Source organism: Saccopteryx bilineata, chromosome 9 (assembly GCF_036850765.1).
Source record: "Saccopteryx bilineata isolate mSacBil1 chromosome 9, mSacBil1_pri_phased_curated, whole genome shotgun sequence".
Classification (NCBI taxonomy): domain Eukaryota; kingdom Metazoa; phylum Chordata; class Mammalia; order Chiroptera; family Emballonuridae; genus Saccopteryx; species Saccopteryx bilineata.
In genome coordinates, this window is record NC_089498.1 from 62,054,503 (window position 1) to 62,081,212 (window position 26,710).

Below are 26,710 nucleotides of genomic sequence, written 5' to 3' on the forward strand. Positions count from 1 at the left end.
TGAGAGACATGTAGCCAAACATCAATTCTGTTATCTAATTTTACAATACAGCATGTGATGTTTTGAAATCAGAGCTCGCTCGGTTGTCAAGGTTACCGTGATAACACTCATGCCACTGAACACATACCACTCTCCAGATGACCTGTAAACAAGTACAGACAGGACCTTGGGGGCTGGAAAATGGAATCTCCTGATGATAGCAGCACAATGCCATCACACAATACAGCTCCAGAGGGCCCGACTTCTAACCATGTCGCATCAATATCTCAATGTATGAAATGCTGTTGGAAAGCTAGAAAAATAATTCAGCACTCCGTAAATATTTTGCCTCCAAAGAAAGAGAGTTAAAGAGAAAAAATTGTACTGAAAGCAACACCATCTCTGAAGCTAAAATAACTTACTGAGTCAAAATTCTATTTGTATCCTTGGAATATATTCTTTTTCCTTTTTTAAATGCACATCTCTGAGAATCTGTCCCCATAGTTTTATATTGAAAGCAATGAAAAATATCATATTTACTTAAATGTCTTTGGTTTAACCCTTATTGATCTAAATAGATGCAAATTAAGAAAACATTGCATGCAGATTACCCTATTCCATAGGCCTGTCATATGAACGCAGTACTCGAAACCTGATTTTAACCAAAAGGCTGAGTCAGTGGAGGTAGTGATAGGGCCATAGAAAGGCTCTGTCTTAACACATTGCTCCTTATCTCAACATTCTTTTCTAACTTCTGATTCTCAACCCATCAGTATCCTCTGTGACATAAACACCTATACAATCAAGTAACTATTTTAAGAATGCCATCCCTTCAGATTTGGAGCCATTTTTCTATCTAGTCAAAGAAGGCACAAAACCTGCAGCAAAGAGTGTCTTAAGCTTTAGGCAGAATTCCAAAGAACTAGAGATATTAAGTAACTTTTAGTCAAAACGTTCACTCCCATGTGAGGACTGTTTAATGTCTGACACAGCCTTATGTTTAAAAATTTCATTATTACAAAAGATAAAAAAGAAAAAGGCAACTTCTAGCATTTTGACTTCTATGGCTCTGTTACTTTTATTTAATTTTAAAGAGATAACTTTAAAAATAATTGGGAGGGGGAGGTGTGAGGAGGACATTCTTACATAATAGGCAGTAAATAGGGTGCCTTAGAAATGACCTCAGGGTTCCTATTTCAGCTATAAAAAACCCACAAAACTGATAGAATTTACATGGAGTCTTACAGGTATTTGGAATAGAAAGCACAAGAATTTGAAAATGCAGAGGCAAAGCACAACAAAGTAGACCAAACTCTAAACTCCAGAACTTGAATAATGAGAGAAGCCCTAGGAAGTGTGTGTGTGTGTGTGTGTGTGTTTGTGTGTGTGTGACTGGGTTAAGTAACTATATTGAAAACAGCCAGAGTTACAAAGGGTTTAAGAGTGTACAGAGTCTCAGTTGCTTGCCTATGGATTTTTATTTTTGGAGAAAATGTGATTTCTTGTTCCTAAGGGGAAATATCAATATAAAAGTTTCACTAAGGTACTGACTGACCTATCAAATAATGTCCACAAAATAATGTTTTGATTAGATATGTAAAAAACAATCCAAAGCAAATTCATGTGTTGCAACACCGTGAATCTCCAGTTTCATGGAGAAGTAGGAGGTGGGGAGGGGATCAAAAAGAGATCCAGTCATTCAAAAGATACTTGAGCTGATCAAGCCGACCTCAGTGGTATCAGTTTGTGTTTTCTTTTTCAGATATTAAACAAACGAAGAACGCATATTTTAAAAGTGATCTCTCAAGGAGAACACTGGCCAAAAATAGCATGTGAAAAGATTGGCCATGATATATTTGGATAACATAAGGAGTGCATGAAAAGTTGGGACCAATCTTTGTTGGAGGACTAAAGGAAACAAATCTGAAAAAGTGCATCTTATCTACATATCTTGGCCTGCGCTAGACTTTAAACAGCAAATGCCACACATGTTCTCAAGGCCTGTCTTTATAATATCTACAATCGCCTATAGCAAACTTGGCGGCAAAAGATCAGAGAGGCAACGGGAAGCTGAGTTGCTTTTCCGATCTGAAAAACCAAAGTCATCCTTTGAAGAAGCGGTTCACACGGGCAGATAATCAACGTCAAAAATAGGTTCTTGGAGTGAACTTTCTAAGTTCTTTTCTATCACAAAAGTGCTTCTATCTTCTTAGTTTGTCTTCCCTTTTCTAGTCCCATCTACTTTACCACCACTGTCCAGCTAAAGAGCTGTAGGCCTTGGGTTTTCCAATCGGGTTAGTGAAAAAGGATCCCGAAATTGTCCTTTATCTAGGAGCCTAATAGCAGGCCAGCGTGAGGGACAATGTGAAGGACAGTGGATTCCATGCAGCATTTCAGAGAGCTGTGAGTGAGACAGCCCACTGCTTTTCCCCAAGGTACCGGTTCCGGTAGGGTTTCTTGTTCTTGGTGACTAAAAGAAAGCTAATAATGATATTAACCTGCATCTTGCCTGGAAGCATCTCCTTTTGAAGAAACATTTTTAAGCCCTTTCGATGGTAAGATTCCCACCACTTTATGTGCCATTACTGCCTATTATTATTTCTATTTTTAGTAGAGATTCCCATATCCTTTATATGGGTAGAGATCAGGATCACATTATGATGGTTTTTTTTCTTTGTCCCCTTTTTTGCAAAGATTCAGTAGGAGTCTCTGACCTCCACTTTTGGCGCTTTGAACTTCCTCTCCTTCCATTACTTCCACTCCCTCCCCCCCTCCAAGAATTGAGGTCGGCTCTTTACAGAAACATTTTCAAAACCATTCATGTTGACAATGCATCTTTCATGCATACAGTTTGGCAGCACTATGCAAACACAGATCAAAACAGCACAAAACAGCTGGGAGCATGGTAGAGAAAAGAAATACGTAACACGTGGCTTTGGAAGAGTTTAGTAGGGGAGCAGCCCAGTGTGTATGAGATGCGAAGGGATTGTCAGTGATGGTGAACATGACCCCCTGGAGATGAATGGCTGTGTAAGCTCACACTCACAGAAGATGGAGAGGCCTGCGGGAGCGCTGGCAGGGCGGCACCATGCAGCGCCCTGGGCGTGAGCAGAAAAATCAAGTCCATACTTTACCAATAGCAGTGAGGCTTCTGAATTACAGATGTTATGTGGGGAAAACTGTGAAAACACCCTGAAATATATCCAGATTTGGGAATGATTAGCATGCGCAACTATTTCTTCCAAGCCCGTAACTGCATGCTTAGTAGAAAGCAACATTTTAAAATCAGTCTTCCCCCACCCTCTAAAAATGGGGCCAAAGCAATGTACACTCTTTAAGTAGGAAAGCCAAAGCTACACCCCACCACGGCCACCAAATCCTAAGATAAGTGATACTAAAGTCTTAAAAATAGTTAGCTCTATTATCACAGTACACATATTACAGGGGGCAATGGCCCTACCCAAGAAGGATGTTGGTCATCGTCCAATGGAAACTGCCTATTTTTCTCTTGATATTCTATTTTCTATACTGAGCAATTTATGCTCTCTCTAGTATATTCTTATACCTCACACAAGCATCAGAGAAAGTTGAACGCACGTGAAATTGGGTGGACCACATGTAATTGTTAGAAGAAATAGCTTAAGCAATCTCGTTTAACTGCTGGTCAACGGAAGCAAGAAACATTGAGATAAAGAAGACTTGCTTCACAGGAGAAGGTGAAACTGTGGTAATAAATGCCCTCCCTATTCCATCTGTCATTCTCATTTCTCTTTGGCTTTCCCTAAAGCTAAATGACTGAGGAACTGTCTTCCTACCCCGTTACTGCTTTCTCCTGAGAGCAAGACTAGCTTTAAATAAAAGAAGGCTGCTGTGTCAACTAGAATATCAGGTGGGAGGTCTCTGGGGTTAACCTCCCTGACTCCTCTGAAACAAACCTGCAACATCATTTTACCAAATAAGAGAGGGAGTTTAACCCAGGCCTCTCAGCAATCCTCTTTGAATGGACAAAGGTACAAGGATTTGGTATGTCACATATCCATATCAATAAGCAATCATTCAAATATTCCTTTCAGCAATATTAACTAATAACCTGCTGTGTTCCAGGCAATCTTCAAGACATTGGGGATAGAGCAATTAGTTAAAGACACAAATTGCCACCTGCATTGTACCTATCCTCATTATGCTATCTATATTCCAGTGGAAAACAAAAACAATAAGCAAACAAACAAATGAACAAACAAATAAGTAAAATATGCAGTACGCTAGGTAGCGACAAGTGCTAAACAGGAAATAAAGTAGCAAATGGGGACAGAGGTATTAGGAAGAGAAATTGTTGTTGAAATGTGGCCAGGGAAGGCCTTATAGAGAAGGCAACATTTCAGTGAAGACCTAAAGGAAGTGAGGGAGCTAACTTGCTGATATCTTGGGGGAGAACACAGTGGAAGAGGAAACAGCTTGTGCAAAGGCCCCAAGGCAGAAGCATGCCTGGGACGTTTCCCTGAGGGCCAGCGGGAACACAGCAGGAGCTGAACTCAGAGACTGCAATGCTGGGCAGAGGTAGGGAGGGCCTCAGGGTTGTATGGCTCTTACTTCGAGTGAGCTGATAGGCTATTAGGAGTTTTAGAGTAGAATGACATAATGTAATTTATGTTATAAAAGGATAATCCTACTGCTACCATGAGAAATGACTATATGGTGGTGGGGGGAGGGTTGTCAGGATAGATGAGGTAGAAGGAAGGGACCAGTTATGAGATAATAACCCAATAGAAGATGATGGTGACTTTGGCCTGGGAGCAGATGGTCAGAAGGGGCTGCATTATATATCTGTATGGAAGGTAGAGCTAACAGAGTTTGCTGAGGGACCAGATGTGGGATATGAATAAGAGGAGTTTTTTGTTTTGTTTTGTTTTGTTTTTCTGACAGAGAGGGAGAGTCAGAAAGAGGGATAGATAGGAACAGACAGGAAAGGAGAGAGATCAGTTCTTTGTTGCAGCACCTTAGCTGTACATTGATTGCTTTCTCATATGTGCGTTGATTGGGTGGGGGGAGTTCAGCAGAGCCAGTGACCCCCTTGCTAAAGCTAGCGACCTTGGGCTCCAGCCAGCGACCTAGGGCTTCAAGCCAGTAACCACGGGGTCATGTCTATGATCCCATGTTCAAGCCAGCGACCCTACGCTCAAGCTGTTGAACCTGCGCTCAAGCCGACAACCTTGGGGTTTTGAACCTGGGTCCTCTGCGTTCCTGTCTGATGCTCTATCCATGGCGCCACTGCCTGGTCAGGCTGAACAAGAGGAGTTGAGAATGTTGCTTGAATGTTCTTCCTGAGCAATTCTTTCTTCCCTGTTTGTTGTACTGACATTTTTAGCACAGCATTTCTAACACTGAATTGTAGTTATTTATGTGCTGTCTTTCCCACATACTATGAGTTTCATTTTTAGAGATTCTGTTCTGTTTCTATTAGTTTTTCTTCCACTATACACAACACAACATTTGTAACAAATGAGCCCTTCAATTGCTATTTATCAAGTAAAAAGCCTTACAGAGATATTGGAGGATAATGGGCCCTGTGGCTCAGTGGATAGAGCATTGGCCCAGCTTACAGAAGTTCTGAGTTCAATCCCCAGTCAGGGCACACATGAGAGGAGACCATCTGCTTCTCTTCCCCTCCCTCTCCCCTTCTTCTCTTTCTTCCTCTCTCGCAGCCAGTGACTTGATTAGTTTGACCATTGGCCCCAGGTGCTGAGGATAGTTTGATTGATTCAAGTATCGGCCCCAGATGGGGGTTGCTGGGTGGATCCCAGTTGGGGCGCATGCAAAAGTCTGTCTCTATTTCCACTCTTCTTACTTAAAAAAAATAATATTGGAAGATAAAAAATACAGATGACAGATGTCAATATGTTTGCAGACTCAAAGTCTAAAAGAAACAAATTCAGGTCTAAAAAAAATAGGGGATATGTTAGAGTTGTAATAAAGATAACAATAGTATGTGAGCTAATATATTTCTTCAGATAATTATTGTTGAAAGACAGCAGTATATCTCTGGCATGTAGCAGAGATTAACCAGATAATATATATTTTAAATTATTTGAATTCATCTAAAAGATCCATTTACCTAATATAATTGGATACTTTCATAACACCAGAATAATAATGGATTAATGATCTCTTCCAGAAATTAGATTATCTCCAGAAGCTAAGGAAATGAAAAGAAATAGGCACGTTGCTTTCAGAATTAATTCTGGGTTAGTTAAACAGAATTAAAGCTTAAGGAAACACCTTCTATTTCACAGACCATCATTTAAAAAAAGGCCAATAACCAATGTTTAAAAAACCACTGAAATAAAAAGATATCCAAGGTCATGAGTTTAAAAGAGAATTTGCTAATTTGCTTTATCTTTCTGGAATTCAGTACTTTGTCCTTTTGACTGTGCTCTATATATACATGCCAGGGGCAGAGGAGTTCTGGGGAGAGAACAGAGAGGTGGAATAATTATGGAACTCTAATGAATGAACAATATTAAAGTTACTGATAGATTATTGTTAAGATTTGCTGAGAAAAATATTTGTGGAAGTGTTCTATAAATTGTAAAGTACCAATTATTGTCAAACAAATATGATTACGGGTTCAAAAGTCACCAGGGACATAGCTGGTATATCACAGCTAACACAAATGGCAAGAGATCATTTCCTTTTGGCTTACCAGCTCATGTCTTTTATTGATATGGAATTGCTGCAAGACGGTAATAGAATTTCCTCTGAAGACACTGTACAATTACTCAACACTCTCCTTCTTCTTACCACCTAATTTAAAAGGGAAAACTGTACAGACTGAAATATATTACTTCATCAGAAGATTCCAGTATAGAAACATCACAAACTAATGTTTTCTCTTTTTCCATGAAGAAAAGTCAACACATTTAGGGAGAAGTGACCCAAGCTGAAAACCTTGTCGTTATTAAATAGTAATAGAAAAAAGGTGAAAAAGAAGGCAGAACATAGAGCTTAATGCTTTGAACAATGCATATGTTCCTTATTCTTTTTACCCATCTAGTGGCTTTATTATTCATATTTCTGTGGCATCTTTTGGGTTCATCAATGCTTTTCTGGGTTGAACCACAAAGGACCCTCTTTCTCAGCCATGACCAGTATTTGGGGAGCAGCCAGCATCTTTCTAGGTCTTAGAACACAAGTGACCCCAGTCATCGATCATGCCCTGTTGCTATCTCACTCGGCACTGCTTCTTCCCAAAGACAAGTTCATCCTGGGATAGGGCAGGTCTGGCCCGGAAATCTGGCTCGTGGGATGTTTTGTCTTCTGGTTACAACACAAGATGTACTGGTTCAGAGCAGGAAGGACAGTGTGGGGCAGCTAGGAGGGTGGTACAGACACTGCACAGACGTATTTTCTGCATTCCAGATGATTTGGCATCATTGTGATCTTATGCTTTAATATATGATCTACAAATTTCCATCACTGTTAAGTTTTTGAATTATTTGTATGCACTTAGTTTAATGTATTTTTGTTTTGGATGAACACAAAGGAGTAACAATGCATTTTTAATTGTCCTATTTAATGCCTCATCTTTGGGCAAATGTAATATATATATATATATATATATATATATATATATATATATATATATATGTATGTATATATATAGTTATTTTTAAAAATGATTCTTATAATGACCTTGGAAATGATACCCAGAAAAGAAACAACCTATAGCTGGGAAAGTATTAATATTTTTTAAAATTAATTTTAATGAGGTGACATTGCTAAATCAGAGTAAATATGTTCAGAGAAAACATCTCTAGGTTATTTTAATATTTGATTATGCTGCATTCCCATAACCCAAAGTCCAATTGTCTTCCGTCACCTTCTAACTGGTTTTCTTTGTGCCCCTCCCCTCCCTAACCCCCTCCCTCTCCTCCCCCCACACCCCGTAACCCCCGGGCTCTTGTCCATGTCTCTGAGTCTCATTTTTATGTCCCACCTATGTATGGAATCATATAGTTCTTAGTTTTTCTCTGATTTACTTATTTCGCTCAGTATAATATTATCAAGGACCATTCATGTTGTGTAAATGATCCGATGTCATCATTTCTTATGGCTGAGTAGTATTCCATAGTATATATGTACCAAAGCTTTTCAATCCACTCATCCACTGACAGACACTTGGGCTGTTTCCAGATCTTCGCTATTGTGAACAATGCTGCCATAAACATGGGGGTGCAGGTGCATTTCTTCTTTTCAAACAGTTCTATGGTGTTCTTGGGGTATATTCCTAAAAGTGGTATAGCTGGGTCAAAAGGCAGTTCAATTTTTAATTTCTTGAGGAATCTCCACACTGTTTTCCACAGTGGCTCCACCAGTCTGCATTCCCACCAGCAGTGCAGGAGGGTTCCCTTTTCTCCACATCCTCGCCAGCACTTACTCTGTGTTGTTTTGTTGATGAGCGCCATTCTGACTGGTGTGAGGTGATATCTCCTTGTGGTTTTAATTTGCATTTCTCTAATGATGAGTGATGTTGAGCATTTTTCATATGCCTATTGGCCATCTGTATGTCCTCTTTGGAGAAGTGTCTATTCATTTCTTTTGCCCATTTTTGGATTGGATTGTTTGTCTTCCTGGTATTGAGTTTTATAAGTTCTTTATAAATTTTGGTTATTAACCCCTTATCAGACATATTGTCAAATATATTCTCCCATTGTGTAGTTTGTCTTTTTATTCTGTTCTTATTGTCTTTAGCTGTGCAGAAGCTTTTTAGTTTGATATAATCCCATTTGTTTATCCTGTCTTTTATTTCACTTCCCCGTGGAGTTAAATTGGCAAATATTGCTGCGAGAGATGTCGGAGAGCTTACTGCCTATGTTTTCTTCTAAGATGCTTATGGTTTCACGGCTTACACTTAAATCTTTTATCCATTTTGAGTTTATTTTTGTGAATGGTGTAAGTTGGTGGTCTAGTTTCATTTTTTTTGCAGGTAGCTGTCCAATTTTCCCAACATCATTTATTAAAGAGGCTGTCTTTACTCCATTGTATGCTCTTACCTCCTTTGTCAAATATCAGTTGTCCATAGAGCTGTGGGTTTATTTCTGGGTTCTCTATTCTGTTCCATTGATATATGCCTGTTCTTAAGCCAGTATTAGGCTGTTTTGAGTACAATGGCCTTGTAGTATAACTTGATATCTGGAAGTGTGATACCTCCCACTTTATTCTTCCTTTTCAAGATTGCTGAGGCTATTCGTGTTCTCTTTTGGTTCCATATAAAGTTATGGAATGTGTGTTCTATATCTTTGAAGTAAGTCATTGGAATTTTAATTGGTATTACATTGAATTTATAAATTGCTTTGGGTAATATAGGAAAGTATTAATATTAATACAAATAATTTCTCTGTATAATAATACTCATTCTAACAAGTCAGTCTAAAAAACATTTACAAATCTAAATATTTGAGGTGAAAGGGCAGTTTCTGGGTTGAGGTTGACGGTGCCTCCCCATTTTTCTCCTGGCTTCACACTTAGCTTTTCATTTGCTAATTCATTCAAGGCTGGCTCAGCACCAGCATTTCCCATCTTCATTACCTTCAGGTTGGGGCATGATTTGATTTTTTTACTTTAAAAGTGCAAATAGAAAATTAACCCTAGTGAAATAATTTGGAGTTTGTTATAATGATAATTTTTTGTAAGTGTCTTAGAAGATCCTGGCTTGTATAAGATACATCAATAGATTCATGCACTCCTTCGACGAACATTTATTAAGCTCCTACTCTGTACCAGGGGGAGACGTTGAGGACATAGAGTAGAAAGACGAAATCTCAGTTCTAAAGATACGAGGAATTGTAGATAAAGGGGAATGGGAGAAGAGTAAGGAGCAATTTACAAACAATGTGATCATGGCTGCGACAGGGATTTTCAAAATTATTTGTATGGGAACATGAAGGGGAGATGCTTCACCTGGATTCTGAAAGTCACAGGGATGATGAGAACTTCTGAGAGTTTGTGGTCCCGGTTCTAAATTGTAAAAATATTAGTGATAATTAAATAGGTAAAGAACAGATGGGGAGCCTGACCTGTGGTGGCACAGTGGATAAAGTGTCGACCTAGAAACACTGAGGTCGCCGGTTCAAAACCCTGGGCTTGCCTGGTCAAGGCACATATGGGAGTTGATGCTTCCTGCTCCTCCTTTCTGTCTGTCTGTCTGTCTGTCTGTCTGTCTCTCTCCTCTCTAAAATGAATAAATAAAAAATATTTAAAAAAAAAGAACAGATGGGGTAGGGATATAATTTTTCTATGTGGATGCAAAGCATATTTGTGGGCCTAGAGGCAACAGAGGACCAAGAACTAGAAATACTTTCTTATGCCTGGATCAAGAGATGAGACAGAAAGGGACTCACCCAGAGAAACTAACCAGAATGGAGTCTTACACCTTTACTTAGCTACTTAACCCAGTGAGAGGACAATCCCGATCACCCCACTTTGTATCTGATTCCCAGCCAGAGCCACTGAGTACCAAATGAAGAAGGTTATTTGTACACTCCTAGAGGTTACCAGTGCATTGTTCAGTACCAAAATGAACCCACTAGGAAAAAATTGCTATGATTTCATGGAGACATGGAAAACTTTCATGGGACATGGTGTTTTCTATTTGGCCATCACAAGTTACCTGGTCAAATTTATTTTCTCTTAGAAAAAGATATAAACATAACCAAAGCCAAAGACATAGGCTACTTGGTCAGACTATAATTCCCATATCTGAGGGCTCTATCTCTTGGAAAAGGGAACCAGCATGATTTTGGGACAGGTTGATAGTCCATCATTAGTTTTGAGATTCTAAAACCATCCCATTTCTCATATTCTGCTAAATATCTGGTACCATTCCCCACCACCACCTAGATTTACACAAATGATTTATATGTTCAGTAAGAACTAACTTTAAGTTCTATAACTAATTAAAACATATATTATCTACCATGCAAATTTTGTTACATATCATAGACTACTATTATTGCCCATAAAATGTCTATTTTTTTTAAAAGTTGAGATACAATAGAAATACACTAAACTTTGCATACCTAGTGTTCAACTTGATTAGTTTTGATATAAGTATGCACCTCTGATACTATCATTCCCGATCAAGATAACAAACACCTATCACTCAAAAAGTTTCCTTGTATCCCTTTGTAATTTATTCTTCCCTTCATCCTGCTTTCCAAGCAACTAGTGATATTTCTGTCACTATACATTAGATTGCACTTGCTAAAATTTTATAGAAATGGAATCACACAGTATGTGTTCACGAGATTCCTTTCGGCTAAGGTTCAATAAAAAGCATTGTAAAAATTCCATGCCAGTGTTTACCAAAGCATGGCCTGAGGACCATCTGCTTTACCATCATCAAGGTATTAGTTAAAATGTGTTGATTTGCCTCTCCCCAGAATGCTGGAATCAGAATGACCAGTGTGCCTGGGCAAACTCAAGTATGAGAACTAGCAGTTCCAGTCTACCCTCTTAGGGAACAACTATTCCTGTCCCCTGGTCCAGCTGGCTGCTTTTCTTATGTCTTTCTACTGTTTTCTATAACCCATGCAGGTCTTAGTCCTTTATGCCACAGCAGTATACAGAACTATACATCTTTCATAAATTACAAGAATTTTCCTAGATTCCTTCATATCACACATTTAAAAATGTGATTTCGATTACTCATAAGGTATACTCATTGCTAACTTCTCTCCCTTTGCTACCTTGCTATAAATTTATAAAGTCCACCATCAGGGCCAGGTCCTAGCTGAAGAGTTCAGCATGTGCCTCAAGTGCAAAATTTATAGAGGTGCCAAAAAACTTCAGTAATCCAGATAAAACATCTTTTTTATTTTATTTATTTTAAGTGAGAGGAGGAGAGATAGTGAGACAGACTCCTACATGCACCCTGACTGGGATCCACCTGGCAACCCCTGTCTGGGGACTATGCTTGAATCAACCAAACTATCTCAGCACCTGAGGCTGATGCTCGAACCAATCGAGCCACTGGCTGTGAGAGGGGAAGAGAGAGAGAAGGGGGAGAGGAAGAGGGAAAGAAGCAGATGGTCGCTTCTCATGTGTGCCCTGACCAGGGATTGAACCTGAGACATTCATAAGCTGGGTCAACACTCTATATCCACTGAGCAAACTGGCCAGGGTGAAAATATATCTTTAAAAAAAATTAAAGGAAAAAATAAATCCATGATGATCAAAATACCAAAATTTTAAATAAAATCAAGATCAGTAACAGTGTCATACTGAGCCTGAAGCAGAAATTAAAAACAACAACAGTAATAGTGATCTTATCTCTTAAAAATTATTATTTATAGTTAGGCCCAAAGTGGCATAAACTTACATCACTCTAGTCTGGGTCCTGGTCAATCTCCCTGTAATATAGTTCTTTGTCAAACAGGCTTTTTGCCACCCTGACATCATCATGAGAATGTTACTCTGGCTCAGTGAATGTGCCATGAACAGTAAGAGCTACTTCAAAATCCTCTATCTAGACCCATTAGTTGTTTCTGACCTTTCCCCTCACCATTAACTGTAAATACAGCCAATCCCAAAGACATAAACACTGGTCACCCATAGAACTGAATTTTTTAAAGGGCCTCAACCAACCACTCAACATGGGATGTACTGATGCCGAATCTGATTACATGCACCTTCAGTGTGAGATTAGACTCATCTTATCTAAATAGACATGCAAAAACCACGGCTCTGATTAATGTTACCATTTAAAACGTGTTGCGTCCCTGGCCAGTTGGCTCAGTGGTAGAGCGTCCGCCTGGCGTGCAGGAGTCCCGGGTTCGATTCCCCGCCAGGGCACATAGGAGAAGCGCCCATCTGCTTCTCCACCCCCCCTTCCTCTCTGTCTCTCTCTTCCCCTCCCGCAGCCGAGGCTCCATTGGAGCAAAAGATGGCCCGGGCGCTGGGGATGGCTCCTTGGCCTCTGCCCCAGGCACTAGAGTGGCTCTGGTCGCGACAGAGCGACGCCCTAGATGGGCAGAGCATCACCCCCTGGTGGGCGTGCCAGGTGGATCCCGGTCGGGCGCATGCAGGAGTCTGTCTGACTGCCTCCCCGTTTCCAGCTTCAGAAAAATACAAAAACAAACAAACAAAAAAGACGTGTTGTATTTTACATAGGAGCTAATACCTTTTGAGAAAAATCAGGATGTAGTAGTAATTAATATAATAAATAGATTCCAACTGGACTGAAAATACATCCAGAAACTGTTGAGTATAAGGGCAAGTACCAGTGGTTCTGCATGCTTAATTTAAATTTCGGGGAGAATATGCCTGTAAAGTGCAGCCACCCCTCAGCGTCCGTGGAGGACTGGTCCCAGGACCCTCTGTGAATACCACGGTCTGAGGATGTTCAGGTCTCTTCTGTAAAATGGTTTAGTATTTGCATGTAACCTATGTATATGCTCCTGTACACTTTAAATCATCTCTGGATTATTTATATAATACCTAATAGAATGTAAATACTTGTAAATAGTTGTTACACTGTATTGTGTCGGGGATAATGACAAGAGAGAAAGTCTGTACAGACGCAACCACCACAGGCTCATCCATGTAGTGCATGTCAGCCTCAGCATTCACATCTTTTCCGAGTGTTTTCAATCCCGTCCTTGGTAGAATTTGTGGATGTGGAACCTGCAGAAATGAAGGGGCAGCTGTCCCCGTTTCCTACTCACTCTCAGAAAGTTCACTTGACTGTGTCATTTTATTGATTTAGCTTATGGATGCACATAAAAAATTAAGGTATTTGCTATGTATGAAAACTTAAGAGGAACAATGGGATATTAGAGCTGGGGACAGATGGTGAATGCTGGTCTTCAGTGTTCACATAAAACAACACAAGAATTAGACTGCACCAGTAATTCATTTACAGTCAGTTTGTGATGAAAGATCAGCCAGCCACAACAGCATGGTAGAAAGGGAAGACACAGGCTTTGGAGGGAGACAAAACAAACAGGGAAAGTTCCGTTTCACTCCTTCCTAGCTCTCTGACCTTGGCCCCTTTCTGTGCCTGTTTGCTCACCTATGAAGAGAGTCAGCTTTGAAGGGTCACCGCAGGAATGAAGTGGGACAAGGTTTGTAGAGCACCTATCATGGGCCTGGCTCATGGGGGTCCCTAATTAAATCGTAGCTGCTGTTATCACCACCACCTCCAGGACCATAGGCTTTGTTAAGCGTTCGAAGGTTATCTGACCCTGAGATAAATGAATGATGGAGATTTCCAAGGAAAGGAAACAACACAATTGTAATTATCTACATGTGGTGTGTGTCCAGATGTCCTGTTGAAAGTGGAGCCCATCCTATTTTTCTACATTTTCAGCACCAGGTACCTGAGCGTGAACATTTCATTCTTGTCATAGTTCCAGGAAAAAACTTTGAGTTAAGTGATATCCCTTTAAAAAGCAACTCTTTTCTTGCCAAAAAAAGAGCAGCTGATCACAGTCATGGTTACTGTGCACAGTTTTGTTCTTGACATTTTAAAAGATCCAGAAAAGAGCTTTAAAAGTTCATCCAAAAGTGGATAGAAAGTAGGTGGTGGGAAGCCAGGCTACAAGAGAGTCGTAGTCATTCGCTCCGGAGGAGAGGGTCTGACAGATTTCCAATGTGTTAAGTGTTCGAATGCTACCACTACCCTGCTACCTTTCATCTCCAGTGAACAGAAGGACTCCTGTCAATACTTGTTCATGGATGGATGATTTTCCTTTCTGAAGAAAAGAAGTTAACCAGATGACTTTTTGAGATCTCGTCTAGTTTTAAGTCTTTGCACAAATACGAAACAAGCAAACAGACACCTATCTCAATGTGGAGTGGTTTTCAGTTGCATCCTGTTTAAAATGAAGTTGATGTAGTCTGGGAGAGTAGGAAGAGAGAGTGGGAGGCAGGAGTTAGGCAAGTTTAAATCTACCTCTGAAACTCACTACTGGGCAAGTTATGGTAATAAAAGAACACAACTCTACGCAATGATAGCGTGGAAATAATCTTTGCCCTCCTAGGGTTCCTAAAAGGATGAACTAAACTAATGTTGGCAACGCACCAAATATTTTGACTGGTACATTATTGGCCTTGGATAAACTGGAGCTATTATCTAGAAGGCTAAAAAAAAATTGGGTTGAATAGTTGATGACCATAAAAAGAATAATGACATTCTGATTATAGTTATACTGTGCTGGGAACATCGCAAATTCAAGTTAGTAGACGGATACCCCGTTGGCCCACAAGACCCATTCTGCAAACTATGAGCTTGTCCATGCCAAAGAATGTCTGAAGGGGCAAATTATTAACTGGTTTGGTGCTATGAAGCAGAAAAAACTGAAGGTGAAGTCTAAGGCATCTTGGTAGGAATCTGGTTTCTCTCACTGTCACAAAGATCAGGTGAATTATTTCAAAAAGGTTTCAAATATATTTCCAAGTAGAGGGAATATATCACATCTCACTGACTTGTAATTCACACCAAGTATAGTAAAAACATCAGTCAAAAAACAGGTTTGCAAACCAAACGGATTGTCAGGAGCTGTAATTAGGATATTTCTTCCTCACAAATGATATGAAGCTAAAAATAAAAGTTGTAAAGACATTTAACAGCTTTCACACAGCAAATGGAATGCAGTGGTTAGAGCCTGATAGGGAACAGCAGAAACTCTTCCTACTATCAGACCTTTCCACACAATGTAACTTTTTTGGTGCTACATCAAGATGGTATTACATTTCTAGCATTTACAGAACGCCTGGACTGCACACCAGGGCAGGTCTCGTTTCTGTTCTTTACCAGTGGTGGCTCTGTGGCAGGACACCTGGAGGCTGCGGAGAATTGAAAAAGACAGAGGAAGTACAAGGTACAAACATGCGCTGACGGTGAGGCCCAGGGACAGCTCAGCCAGAAATACCAGACTGCTTCCTGAAGCCCTGTGTGTCATCTGACAATCAAACTTGGCTTGGAAGGCACGTCCTGTTTCCATTAAAGGGGGAACTGGCTGCAGTGGATAGAACCAAACACTGCGGACAAAGGAGCATAACAATGCACTTTGAACTTGATGGAGTCACATGGAAGGGTAGTTCTTTTTTGTTGGTGGATAAACAAAGGCATGACAAGTTGTAAAATGACTCCAGATACATCAGGGAGCCGGGTGAGGCTGTCAATATTAGCTCAATGAAGGTTATTGTGCCATTAAATTCATCCCAAGCAGGAATCTCACACGATAACAAAGCAGCCGTTATACTACCACAACTTTTACATTGTAGACCCAAGCTAAAATGCATTATTTCAAAAGCATACATTTCTAGTAGCAACAAATCACTGAGGTGTTGAACCAGCTTATAGAAACAAAATCCAGTATATTAGCTCATATTTAGGCCCTTCATTTTTTTTTCTTTTCTTTTTTTTTTTTTTGTGTGTGACAGAGACAGAGAGAGGGACAGACATACAGGAAGGGAGAGAGATGAGAAGCATCAATTCTTTGTTGCACCTTAGTTGTTCACTGATTGCTTTCTCATATGTTCCTTGACAGGGGGTGGGGGGCCTCCAGCAGAGCAAGTGAAGCTGGTGAGCTGTGATCAAACCAGATGAGCCCACGCTCAAGCTGGCGACCTCGGGGTTTCGAACCTGGTTCCTCTGTGTCCCAGTCCGACGCTCTATCCACTGCACCACTGCCTGGTCAGGATAGGCCCACATTTTCATAGCACATTTTTAGAAGTGGGATCATATAAACAGTTCTTTGAAACTGACCAGGTCTATCCTTACTTTGCATAAAGTCATCATTTTATTATGCTTCTTTAAAACCATACGTACTAGAAATGTGATTGCATAGTGCTTATACCAGGTTCATCCTTTGTGTGTGTGTGTGTGTTTGTGTGTGTAAAATAATTGGACAAAAAAAAAAAGCTAACATGGCAATGAAGATAAAAATCAAGAATAGCATGGCAAGAAAAAAACAAAACAAAACAAGAAATTAAAGAGAAGAAAAGTATCTTTGATGCTAAATATTAAGTTCAAAAGTCCTTGTTACCATTGGAAAATGAAATCCTGGTTGCCAAAAATTTTTGTTACATTAAAATTGTTTTACTTCCATATGCCTCTTGTTGAGTCCCCTTGAATAAACCTGTCTAAATCACAGATTCTTTTGAACAACTTCTCAAGAATAGGGCAACCACTTCCAGAGGGTTATTCAATATTTGAGACCACTTGGATAAATGTCAAGAAAAGTGTGCTTAGAGGCTTGCCGAGCACTACTGGCCTGAAGAAATAGTTAACTATCAGAAATGCTTAACTCAACAGCACTGAGTAACTCATGTGTTTGGAGTATCCGAATAATTCAGTCCTGTGAGGTAACATCATGTTGGATGTTAACAAGGTACAACTGATGCACGAGACCTAAAGTGTACACTTAAAGTGAAATTTGTTAATTTACAATTAAGGGATAAGAAAATCTTATCTGGATTTTGATAGCTATACCACATTCCCTAAGACAGACTTTAAGAAAGTTAAAGTCACAAAGACTCTGGCAGTTATGGTAACAGGAAGTTTTGAAATACTTGAAGGCATTTGACCATGTTCTTACTTATATTGCTGTCCTTCCAGATTAATCTTCCTTTTACTGGACTTTCCCTTCTTCTTATTCTTTTTTTTTTAATGAAAAATAGATATTAATGCTTCAGTTTATTTTGGAAATGTGCCTTATGAAGGACTTCAGAGAAATTTTTCTTTTTTTTTTTCTAAAAATGACCTTCACAGAAAAGTAATAGGCTTTTCAGATAACAAAGCCCAAAACAAATAACATCGGACTGCACATATGGTCATGGAAAGACCAAAGGGACTTTCAGAAGTGGGGTGGCCATGTGCTAAGAAAACTTAAAACATTTTAACAGAAGGCAAATAAAGCCTTGTTCAGGAAAACGGCAACTGAAGCAGTCCAAGGCTGAGGGCATGGAAGATTCTTCCCTCTGGCAAACAACCCCGTTTAACTAGAACTCGGGCTGTTTTTAGTCAAGTGCTTCCTGGGAGGAACGGAGTGGCGAGGCAGACTGCTTTTCTTGACAACAGGAAACAATGTCATTTTGGGTTTTTTTGTTTTTGTTTTTTTTTTTCTTTTCTTAGACACGGTGCAGAACCCAACACATTTCAAGGCCCTATGATGTGGTTTCTGTTGATTTAGAAAGCAGCTGTGAGTTTTGGCAAGGAAATTGTATTCAAGCTCAACCACGCGACACTGGTCCTGGTTTACCTGCCATATGCAAAACGCCTGTCTTTGTGATGATCGCCAAAAGTATCCCAGAGCCTGAGAGAGACGCTCACTTCATCAACGACATCCCGGGAGCGTTCCAAGACCTGCAGGAGAGAGAGGACAGCCCTGATCAGTGCCATTCAAAGGGGAGAGAGAACAGCCCTGCTCAGTGCCATTCAAAGGGGAGAGAGAACAGCCCTGCTCAGTGCCGTTCAAAGGGGAGAGAGAACAGCCCTGCTCAGTGCCGTTCAAAGGCTCCCGGAGAAGGATGTCTGGGTCAGCACCCTCAATGCCGACTCACTTGAATTTAGCTTTTTTATTCCACCCAACAGGACTTAAGCTAAGCCTAATTTTCTTCCTGGAATCACATGATTCACACCCACCTCATTCAGAATACCATAGCCATATGCCCAAGTTTGCATTTTGTTTTCTCTTGTGGCACCTGTTAGTTTTATTTCAAATGCACAAATTGCCCCTCCCCCCTCAGACCGGCAGTAGCAATGATGTGCCCTGAACATCTCACCTCCTGGCAGACCCGGTACTGGTCAATTGCCCACACAGTTGGCACATGGGTGGCCAGCAGCTGATACTGTGTTAGTGTTGTATTACATGCTCTGGCACAGATCAAGCGCGTCTTCCCCACGGCATTGTCGCCCACGACCACACACTTGATGGTTTCAACATTGGGTCTTTCGTAGTCCATGTCAATGTCCATTTATAAAACTCTGTAAGAAGAGAGTAGAAACCCCTTTGAAGACACTCGGGCTTTCCCGAACCATCAAAGACATGAGAAGTTCAGGCAGTTTTCTCTCTGTTCCGGGACAGCTTTGGAGGTGCCGAAACATAAGCAAGAAGTTTGGAAGTTTGCATTAAACCTAAGTGAAACTCGAGTTTTCTTTTTATATCTTACACAAGTACAAAAACACCAGATTGTTATTTTGACCCCAAATGGTTTATTCCAGTAACATGTAATTTTCTCCTTGGTTTTTCTCTAAATAACAACCTGCCCATTGGAGATCCACCCAGACAAGCCAGGACTGCTGGAACACATTTAGAGCTCACCAGCTACTCATGCGGACCTGCTAAGGGGACTCATCACCTTCAGGTTTCACCTTAGACATCAGGGTGTAAGCTGCCTGGGCAATACTAGTGTCCGTATCATCACAGTCTTCCAATGATCCAACATCTCCCACTGAAAAGCAGTTTTCTATAGGTTCTCAACTATCTTGGTGACTTAGAGGAGACTCAAAAGTGCAAGCAAGAAAGCACTACCCAACATAAGACTGAATTTTGATACATTAATAAAATTAACATATTTCTATGTATCCATTTATTTTTATTAATCAAATTTATAAAAATAGGCCCTGGCCAGTTGGCTCAGTGGTAGAGCATCGGTGTGTCGATGTCCTGGATTTGATTCCTGGTCAGGGCACACAGGAGAAGTGCCTATCTGCTTCTCCACCACTCCCCCTCACACGTCTCTCTCTCTCTCTCTCTCTCTTCCTGTCTTGGACTGAGTTGGCCACCCCCCACCCCCCAGCTCTGAGGATGGCTCCATGGCCTCTGCCTTAAGTACTATGAAGTGCTTGGTTGCTGAGCAATGGAGCAGCACCCCAGATGGGCAGAGCATCACTGCTAGTGGGTTTGCCAGGAGGATCCAGGTTGGGGCATATGCAGGAGTCTGTCTCTGCCTCCCCTCCTCTCTCTGAATTAAAAAAAAAAAATTATAAAAATATATTCCTAAGAGGGGTACTATTAAGCAATACATTTTTTAATTCTTCTCCTTTTTGTGTTTACATCAAGAAATCTGGAACATCTGATAAAGAATGATTTTTACCAGGATGAGGTACTACTTTGGAATCTTCATAAAACCATAAAAAAAAAGGTTTAAAGAGAGTTGCTTAGTCGAAAGGAAGAGAAAAAGCTGCTATCCCCTCTGTTTCCATGACAGGAATCTTCACAAATGCGGAGCAGATTGCTTTCTGGAAGTGCCTGGATGGGTGGCCAATCATTTTAAGATTTGAAGATCTAAGATTTTGATGTAGTGTAATTGCCCTTGTGAGGAAATCTATTGTTAAGCTGAGAAACCTGGTTAGATGGTCATATTTTAGGAGTCAGTAATGGTTTTAATGGCCATAATGATAAAGAAACAGGGTGACCTAATACATAATGGGGGACTCAATAAGTGTGTAATCCAATTGATTTGAGAAAAAATGATCATTTGCATAATATGAGATTAAGATTACAGAAGGAAGAATAATAAGAAGATGCTGTTTCATGGATAGGACCATCTGACTGTGAGATTGTCTCCTGTAACATCATCACAGGAAGTGATAAACCAGCGGCTGGAGGACTATTTGATGGGATTGGAGTGCTTCAAGGAACAGATGTGTGATGAGGTTAGGATCTGATCTCTAGTTCTCACACAGTGGAGAGGCTTAAAACAGATAGATACCTGCCCCCTCACCTGGCAGGTGCTGTTCTGAAGATTCGGGTAGGAAAAGAATCTTGAACAAATTTCCAATTCTGAGGATCAGCCAGGTATGGTAACTCCTAATATTTATTTCTTTAAATTCTAGCCTTAATAGCCTTAACATTCTATGGTTTTACTGGTTCCCTATTTAACAGTATAATATGGCAAAAGCATGACTTTGGCATTACAGCAGTTGGTCTAAGTATCCACCAGAGAACATATAGCAATGACTAGAGACATTTTTGGTTGTCACAAAGGGGTTGGGGGTGTGCTACTGGCTTCTAGTGGGCAGAAGCCAGAAATGCTGCTCAACATAGTAGAAGGCACAGTACAGCCCCCACAAGCAAACGTCATAGTGTTGTGCCCAAATGTCATAGTGCTGAGGTTGAGAAATCCCTGCCTTAGATGGATGTGAGCTTGAATCTCAGTCCCCACTTTCCAGTCATTTGAGTTGGCCAGCTATTTGCCCTTTGTGAGCCACAGTTTTCTTGTTGGTGAAGTGGAAATCTAGAGTTGTCGTGAGGATTAGGTAACTGATGTTTTCAGTCCCTGGTGCCATACCCGACACACGAATGACTTCAAAGATTATAATCTAAAACTGAAGACCAATGCCTTTAGAAGACAACAAAATTAAGTCAGGTGGAATACCAGAATTAGATGCACCAACATACACTTCATAATCACAAAGATCTATAAAAGAGATATATTTTATTAGAGCTTTTAGAGGGTAAGTCATTGAAAAACAAAGAACATAAATACAAGATGGTGTAGATGACCTTAAGCAAAGAAGGCAGAAAAAGTTCTCGGTGGGGAGGTGGATATAGTTAACTAAAAGATATTAGAGTTAGAAAGATAGCTTAAGAATATTTTTAGGAGGCATTTATAGATTCTAGAGTGAAAATGGCAATATTTCTTAACCATCTTTGGTGAGTTTCTGGTGATATTAGCATAGGGTAGCCCATGTTAGAAAAACAGGTTCCATTTGAAGGCTTACACTTCAGAAACTGAGATACATTATTCTGAATGCCCTAAGTGGTGGAAATGTCACTCTTTCGAGAGTAAATTTTATATTTTTTAGATAATTCAAAGTCATAGAGAGCCAATGCCTAAAACTTGGGGGATACTTGAATGTAGTCAAAATTGAGATATGACACTAAAAATATATAGACTTGGTTTTCATGTTGGCTTGCAAACTAGCTCTAATAGCAGCCCTCAAAAAGGAAACCCCCCCATATTTTGAATCATGGCAGCTTTAGTGGAATAGCTGTGTAGCTTTTACAGGAGACTATTTTGAGGGGACCAGAGCTCTCCTAGTTTTATATTAAAGCTATGATTACACAGATATCATCATTTCTTTATAGACACAGCTCATGCACAGTCTGAAAAGAATTTCTGTGTCAAAGGTGAGAATAACACCTGTGAGTCCTCTAATCTCTCGCAATCTGCTCAAAACCAAAGTGACTGCCAAGGTGCTAAATGTTGTACAGAGGGGACAGAATGAAAGGGAAATAAAAGGCCAGGCAGAATGAAATGCTTATAGCCCAGATCATTCATTACAGTCATGAAATTTTCAGGAATGGTTTTCTGGATTTTCCAATCCTGAAAATCTTTACTTTTGCATAGAAATTAATTTTGTCATAATCTAAAAAGCAATTTAAAAGCATGAAGTCAAAGCCAAGAATGTAAACTCATGCTACACATGTATCATAAAGTGATTGCTCATCTGTTACACATAAACAAATGAACATTAAATTATGTTAGTAATTATGAAAATATGTCATTTTAGTTTTCTTGTTATGGGCTCTAGTTTATTCGTATCTGGCACTCTGATGGCTGAATGAGCTTTTGAGACCATCTGGATAATGACTATCTGTTTTCTGATCTCCATTTACCTAGAATGAGAGTAATAAATATTTATTCATTTAGCACTATTAATAAATGTCACCACCATAAATCCTGCAGATCTATGCAGATACCCTTTTGCCTTTAGATACATATTTGAGGAGAGAAGGAAAGTATAAAAGGAAAAGAAAACCTAGGAGAACTGACATTGGTTACCGGTCATACTTTGGACATTGAATCTCATGCCATACTTTCACTGAATCCTCAGTACATAGACGCTGCAGTGAAACTAACCGAACAGTCTACCTGCACACTCTGGAAATCAGAAGTGGTAAGTTTATTTGAGGACTGACACGTGAACAAGACAATGTGGACCATGGCAAGTGGAGGACTCGTGCGGCGGTGCAGGTGGTGCTGCTCTGGGTGCTAGCGCCTGCCACCCAGGTTATTTGAGGACTGACGCGTGAACAAGACAATGTGGACGGTGGCAAGTGGAGGACTCGTGCGGCGGTGCAGGTGGTGCTGCTCTGGGTGCTAGCGCCTGTCACCTACAAGGCTAACTTAGAACATGGGGCAGAGCTCTTCTGGCTCCCAGATTAACCCATGTAGCTTGATCGTCCCATGCCTGCCCATGCCGTTATTGCTGTCATCTCCTGGACTTCAGGTCCCTCCTCCACATTCACCACCTGGTGTCCTCAGCATGACACAGCCCACACCCTGTCCTCACTGTTTCTTTATCTCTTCAGCATCAATGATACGTGGCACACTCTACTTGGGCCATTTATACTTTTGGTCACGTGCCGAATATTGTTGTCATCCGGAAACGTTTCCACAATTCTGAAATCTCAAATTTTAAAATCCTATTCTCAGAGCAAAAACTCCTATCTTCACAGCATGTACTAGATGAAATATGGTCACGGCAGCAACTCCCATCAGGAGATGGAGTTTATTTCCCTTCCTCTTGAATTTGTGTTCACCTTCTGACTGCTAGCCAAACCCAAAAGAACAGTGTGGTGATGCTGTGTGGGTCCAGAGTCCCTGCACCTTCACCTTCATGCTGCTGAATGCTGTCCTGAGGTCATAATCCAAGGAAGCTGGCCTAGCTGAGCAGAGGTGGGAATTCACAGAGAGAACCACCGAGGCAGCCTCACCAAATGCCATATAGTGTGAGGCCACCTTGGATCTTTTAGCCCAGCCAGCTCTCAGCTGATTATAGCTTTTGACAGAGCCCAGGTAAAACCAGCCCAGGAATCACATAGCCAAATCTCACAGACTCATGAGAATAGGTGGTGGTTTTAAGCCATTAAGTTTTGAGTGACCTGTAATAGTTAACGAAACATATGCACAAATAAACTCCAGCACATTGACTCCTCCATTAAAAAAAATCAGGTTATAGACCCCCGATACTGGGACCTGATATTGATGGATGATACTTTCCACCAAGGGTTGATGGATCATGCCAACTTCTCTCTTCACTATCACCTTCAATACCTTGTACTGCCTGTGTGGTAGGCAGAATAACGATCTTTCAAAGTTGTCCACGTTCTAATTTCTGGGACCTGTGAATATGTTCTATTACATAGCACGGGGGAATTACAGTAGCAGATGAAATTAAGGTTGCTAATCAGCTGAGCTTACTTTAAGGAGATTATCTTGAATTACTGGGAAAGGCCCAATATAGTCACAAGGACCCTTTACATGTAGAAGGAGGCAGAAAGTTGGGGCCAGAGAGAGAAATAAGAAGATGCTACACTGCTGGCTCTGAAGATGGAGGAAGGGACCATAAGTCAAGGAATGCAGATGGCCTCTAGGAGCCAGAAAAGACGAGGAAACAGCTTCTCCCCTAGAGCCTCAGGAAGGAATGGAGCCTTCTAACACCTTGATTTTGCCATACTGGGCCTGTTTCAGATTTCTGACGTCCGGCACTAGAAGATAATAAATGTGTGTTGTTTTAATCCACTAAATTTTGGGCATTTTTTTACAGCAGGAATAGGATGTAGCATGATTTAGCTACTCAAAATGGCTTCCCAAATTATAAATGTTTGCTACCTCAGTGCCTTTACACATATTATTCCTTCTGCTAACACTTTACCATTCTTTGTCTGCCTGGCAAATTCTGTTCATCCCTTAAAAACTTATTCAAATATTAGTTCCTCTAAAAAACCTTTCCTAACTGCTCCGCCGCCATGTGGACTAGTTTACTTTCTCCTCTGTACCAACAAATGGTTCTAGGAGAAGTAATGACAAAGATAAACACACACACACACACACACACATTCATTTTTTCCTACATTAGCAAATTATGGAAGGGAGGTTTTAAACTTTTTATTTTTCCTGGGTTATACCTTCAAAGTGCCCATCTCATGCACTTAATAAACCATGCTAGTATGTGCTGAAGTGCTTGGAATATATGAGTATGCAATGTCCCTCTTCTGTAAAGCTTTCTCTGATGGTCCAGTCTTGTCCCTGGGTTCCCCAGTTTGTGATTGTCTGCTAGTCCGATGTGACCTTAGCTGCCCCGGTCTCTTCCTCAAATCATTTCCCTTCCTGTGGTGGTACCCATCCCTACCGTCAGTCCTTGAAATGATGGTGTTCATGATGTCCTGTTTCTTTCTTAGAAAATAGGCTCTCAGGAAATATAACACATTTACTCCCTCAATTTTACTCCTGCTAGATGACCATCAAAGAGTCCTGTCCTCATAATTTAGTAATTCAGGGGCACTATGGCTGATGACACTCAGGATGTTCTTGCTTGCTGCAGAGAGGTGCACCTCAGGACAGGGCCACTATTTGAATTCGGGTGAGGTGTGACTTTCTTCTGACATTAGAAATTTAGATATTAGGGATGGTGTGCAGAAATATGTTTATCATTTGTCTAAGACATCTTATTAAGCATCTCCTAATTGCTCCGAATCACCCGACCATCAGAATTGCCACCTCTCACCATCACTTTTACTGTGTTACTTGTTATATTTGCTATTTTAATCAAAGCGTGATGAGCAATCTGCTTAAAGACAAAAGTCTAAGGCCCACAGATTGGCCTTCGTGCTTTTAGCTCCACAAAGCTGTTCACGTAGACAGTTTGAATAATGCTAGTGCACAACCACTAAATCTTCCTGTCCTTTAGAAAAGCATATAATCTGAACATTAAAAAGTACTTTAATTCAATCATTAACAAATACTAGCGGAACAAAATTGAAGTGTATTTGAAGAATTCTCTCTAAAAGAAAGACTGAGAATTTCATATTATTGACAGAAACAAAAGGGAAATGTTAAGAGTTGCATAATAACTATAGCCAACAGCCAAGTTTCAACTGTGCTGATTTCATTATTCTGAGCTCTTAATCACCAGTCCCAGGCAGGCAGGAGCCGCTTCATGAATAATAGAAACATCTCAGCTGGAATGGAGAGGGGTCCAGAGCTGGGAGAGAGACAGGCAGTAGGGCTGGGCTGGGCTGCCCGAAATCAAAACTTCATAGAAAGCGAGCTCTAGGATAAAATTGCCTTTCACTGTTCAACTCAACACTTTTTTTCTTTTCAATTGAAAGTGTTGATTAAAACAGAAAGAGAAGAGATTAAGTAACAGAAAGGACGCTGCATAGAAGTCCAGGAATGCAAATTCTACAGAGGCGCTTTTTTAAAAAACATCCACTCATTATCTTGCGGAGACCTGTGAAAATGGAGACCTACACAAGATCCTGTTCTCCCTAGTTTCTTTCTTGTTTATTTGTTTGTTTTCATAAATTCATTGGTAGTGGGAGAAGTGAGCCAGGAGTAGAAACAAATTTTTTTGTCTGTCCATTATAACTTAATAAATGCTGCCGCAACTGAAAAATAAAGAACAGACCAAAATATTAGCTTAACAGATACATAAAAACTCCAGGATGGGTTTCAAAACTACCATTAAGTGAACTGTGTGCTACATTCTAAACACACTGGTGTGTCTACTTTCCTCCTCAAATATGCCATAGAACCTCTCCTTTGATGACTTGACTTTTGCCACTATTTCCGCTCTGATCCCCTTTCTCATGCCTCTGATTCTGGAACTTTAGGACACAAGCAGCCTTACCTAATAAGAGAAAGACAGACCGGGCACTCAGTGAATGCCAGGCCTACAGGAGTATCGTAGGGAACAAGCCAGGTGTCATTTTTG

At 40.4% G+C, this 26,710-nt stretch overlaps 1 protein-coding gene across 7 annotated transcripts in view; it reads right to left on the minus strand.

The window, feature by feature from the left end:
- RHOBTB1 (Rho related BTB domain containing 1) overlaps positions 1–26,710 on the minus strand; it is a 155,426-nt gene that overhangs the window by 25,603 nt on the left and 103,113 nt on the right. For all 7 annotated transcript variants that reach the window (XM_066242253.1, XM_066242254.1, XM_066242250.1 and 4 more), the window contains 2 exons: positions 18,766–18,967; positions 18,243–18,346 (listed from right to left, as the gene is read on the minus strand). In XM_066242253.1, coding sequence (XP_066098350.1) covers positions 18,243–18,346; positions 18,766–18,957 — 296 coding nt within the window. In that variant the 5' untranslated portion in view covers positions 18,958–18,967. The remainder of the gene's footprint in view (positions 1–18,242; positions 18,347–18,765; positions 18,968–26,710) is intronic.